Source organism: Austrofundulus limnaeus, unplaced genomic scaffold (genome assembly GCF_001266775.1).
Source record: "Austrofundulus limnaeus strain Quisiro unplaced genomic scaffold, Austrofundulus_limnaeus-1.0 Scaffold866, whole genome shotgun sequence".
NCBI classification, from domain to species: Eukaryota; Metazoa; Chordata; class Actinopteri; order Cyprinodontiformes; family Rivulidae; genus Austrofundulus; species Austrofundulus limnaeus.
The window spans coordinates 60,040-62,639 of NW_013953268.1; the positions used below are offsets into that span (position 1 = coordinate 60,040).

The window sequence follows — 2,600 nt, forward strand, 5'->3', positions numbered from 1 at the left end:
GAACCCTGACCGTCCATCCGTCCGTTTTCTTCCTCTTATCTGGGCTCTACTCTGAGTCCCTCCTGGATGATAGAGCTTCTCACCCTATCTCTAAGGGAGAGCCCAGACACCCTGCAGAGGAAACTCATTTCAGCTGCTTGGATCTGTCATCTCCTTCTTTCAGTCACTACCCAAAGCTCCTGACCATAGATGAGGGTAGGAACGTAGACCGACTGGTAAACTGAGAGCTTCACCTTCTGGCTCAGCTCTCTCTTCACCACCACAGACCGGTACAACTCCCACATCACTGCAGACACAGCACCAATCCACCTGTTGATCTCCTGCTCCATTCTTCCCTCATTCATGAACAAGACCCTGAGATACTTGAACTCCTCCACTTGGGGCAGGACCTCCTCCCCGACCAGGAGGAGGCATCCTACTCTTTTCTGGCTCAAGACCATGGTCTGGGATTTGGAGGCACTGATCCTCATCCCATCTGTGAACCGCTCCAGTGAGAGCTGGAGATCAGGATCTGATGAAGCCAACAGGACCACATCATCCACAAAAAGCAGAGATGTGATCCTAAGGTCACCAAAAAGGATCCCCTCAACACCTTGGCTGCTCCTAGAAATTCTGTCCGGAAAAGTTATGAACAGAATCAGTGACAAAGGACAACCTTGGTGGAGTCCAACTCTCACCTGAAACAAGTCTGACTTATTACCAGCAATGTGGACCAAGCTCTGGCACCGGTCCTACAGGGACCTAACAGCCTGAATCAATGGGCCTGGTAGCCCATACTCCCGGACTACCCCCCACAGGAGTCCCAAAGGGACACGGTCGAACATCTTCTCCAAATCCACAAAATACATGTAGACTGGTTGAACTCCCATGAACCCTCAGGACCCTGCTGAGGGTGTAGAGCTGGTCCAGTCTTCCAGGACCTGGACAAAAACCACACTGCTCTTCCTGAATCTGAGAGTCAACTATCTGAAGGACCCTCCTCTCCAGAACCCCCGAACAGACCTTACCAGGGAGGCTCAGAAGTGTGATCCCCCTATAGCTGGAACACACACTGCGGTCCCCCTTTTTAAATAAAGGGACCACCACCCTCGTCTGCCAATCCAGGGGAACTGCCCCAGATGTCCATGCGATGTTGTAGAGTCGCATCAACCAACATAAGCCCACAACATCCAGAGTCTTAAGGAACTCCAGGCGTATCTCATCTACTCCTGGTGCCTGGTCCCAATTGGTGTCAATACCATTGTTGACCTCTCCAAACTCCTCCCATGCCCGAGTTTTTGCCTCAGCATCCATCTGAGCCACAATCAGCTTGGAATGACGGTACCCATCAGCTGCTTATGGATGTCCCACAGGCCAATCAGACCTGAAAGGCCACCTTCTTCAGCCTCACTGCATCCCTCACCATTGCCGTCTACCAGCAGGTTCAAGGGTTGTCTCCACGACAGGCACTGGACTCAGTGTCCCCCACCTCCCCCGGAAGGTGTTCAAAGTTCTCCTGGAGGTGTGACTTAAAGCTCAGTCTGACGGGAGACTGACAGACATTCCCAGCAGACCCTCACTTTACATTTGGGTCTGCCAGGTCTGACTGGCATCCTCCCCCACCAACGGAGCCAACTCTGGTTCAGATCAGGGGGGCCGTTCCTCCCAACCACATCTCTCCAGGTCTCACTGTCATTACCCACATGAGCGTTGAAGTCCCCCAGCAGAAAGAGGGAGTCCCTGTTAGGAGCGCTCTCCAGCACCTCCTCCGAGGACTCCAGAAAGGGTGGGTAATATGAACTGTTGTTAGGCTCAAAGACACAAACAACAGTCAGAACTCGTCCTCCCACATATAGGCGGAGGGAGGCTACCCTCTCGTTCAGCGGGGTGAACCCCAGCGTACAGGCACCTAGATGGAGGACAATAAGTATGCCCACTCCTGCTCGGTGCCTCTCAGCATGGGCAACTCCAGAGTGGAAGAGTTACTTCCACCAGAGGGGTTGGACACCCCTCTGGTGGAGACTGGTTACATGACTGAATGACAAAAATAATCTGAGACAGTTCATCACCTTAATGTTTCACCTGTTTCAGCGTGATGAACACATCTGTTTGTTTCTTGTCTGCAGACTCCAGATAGAGAACACAGTGAGGAAGAAGAGATCACTGTCCTCTGATGAAGATGGACCTGAAGCTTCAGATGTTTTGTTCTCTTTTAATCTTTGAATGGATCAGACTTTTTCCCGACCATCAAACTGTTTTGTACTTATTTATTGTAACATTTGGGCTTTATGGTGAAATACTTTTTTTCTTTTTAAACCTTTACTGTTTAAAAACCATCTGAATAAAGTTCAGGAAAGATACTCAGGCTTTTACTCTGAGAATAAAATATAATCTTCAGTCTGACTGTGTTTGCAGCTGTTCTCCAGTAGATGGCGATGTTACTTTAAACACTGAATCATTCTTACTGGAACAAAACCTACGGTTTTAAATCCAGCTTCCTTGAAACAGAAACATGAGTCTGTTCTGGACCTATTGGTTCTGGTAAGCCTCAGGAGTTCCAAGACACATCTGCACACGGACACACACACACACACACACACACACACACACACACACACACA

The 2,600-nt window shown here is 49.8% G+C and overlaps 1 protein-coding gene across 1 annotated transcript in view; it reads left to right on the plus strand.

Annotated features, from left to right (window-relative positions):
- LOC106532999 (arf-GAP with Rho-GAP domain, ANK repeat and PH domain-containing protein 1) overlaps positions 1–2,379 on the plus strand; it is a gene marked incomplete in the record, with an annotated part of 27,525 nt that extends 25,146 nt beyond the window's left edge. The window contains 1 exon segment of the mRNA XM_014029195.1: positions 2,106–2,379. Within this exon segment, the coding sequence (XP_013884649.1) occupies positions 2,106–2,153 (48 nt within the window).
- Between the last annotated feature and the right edge of the window lie 221 nt (positions 2,380–2,600).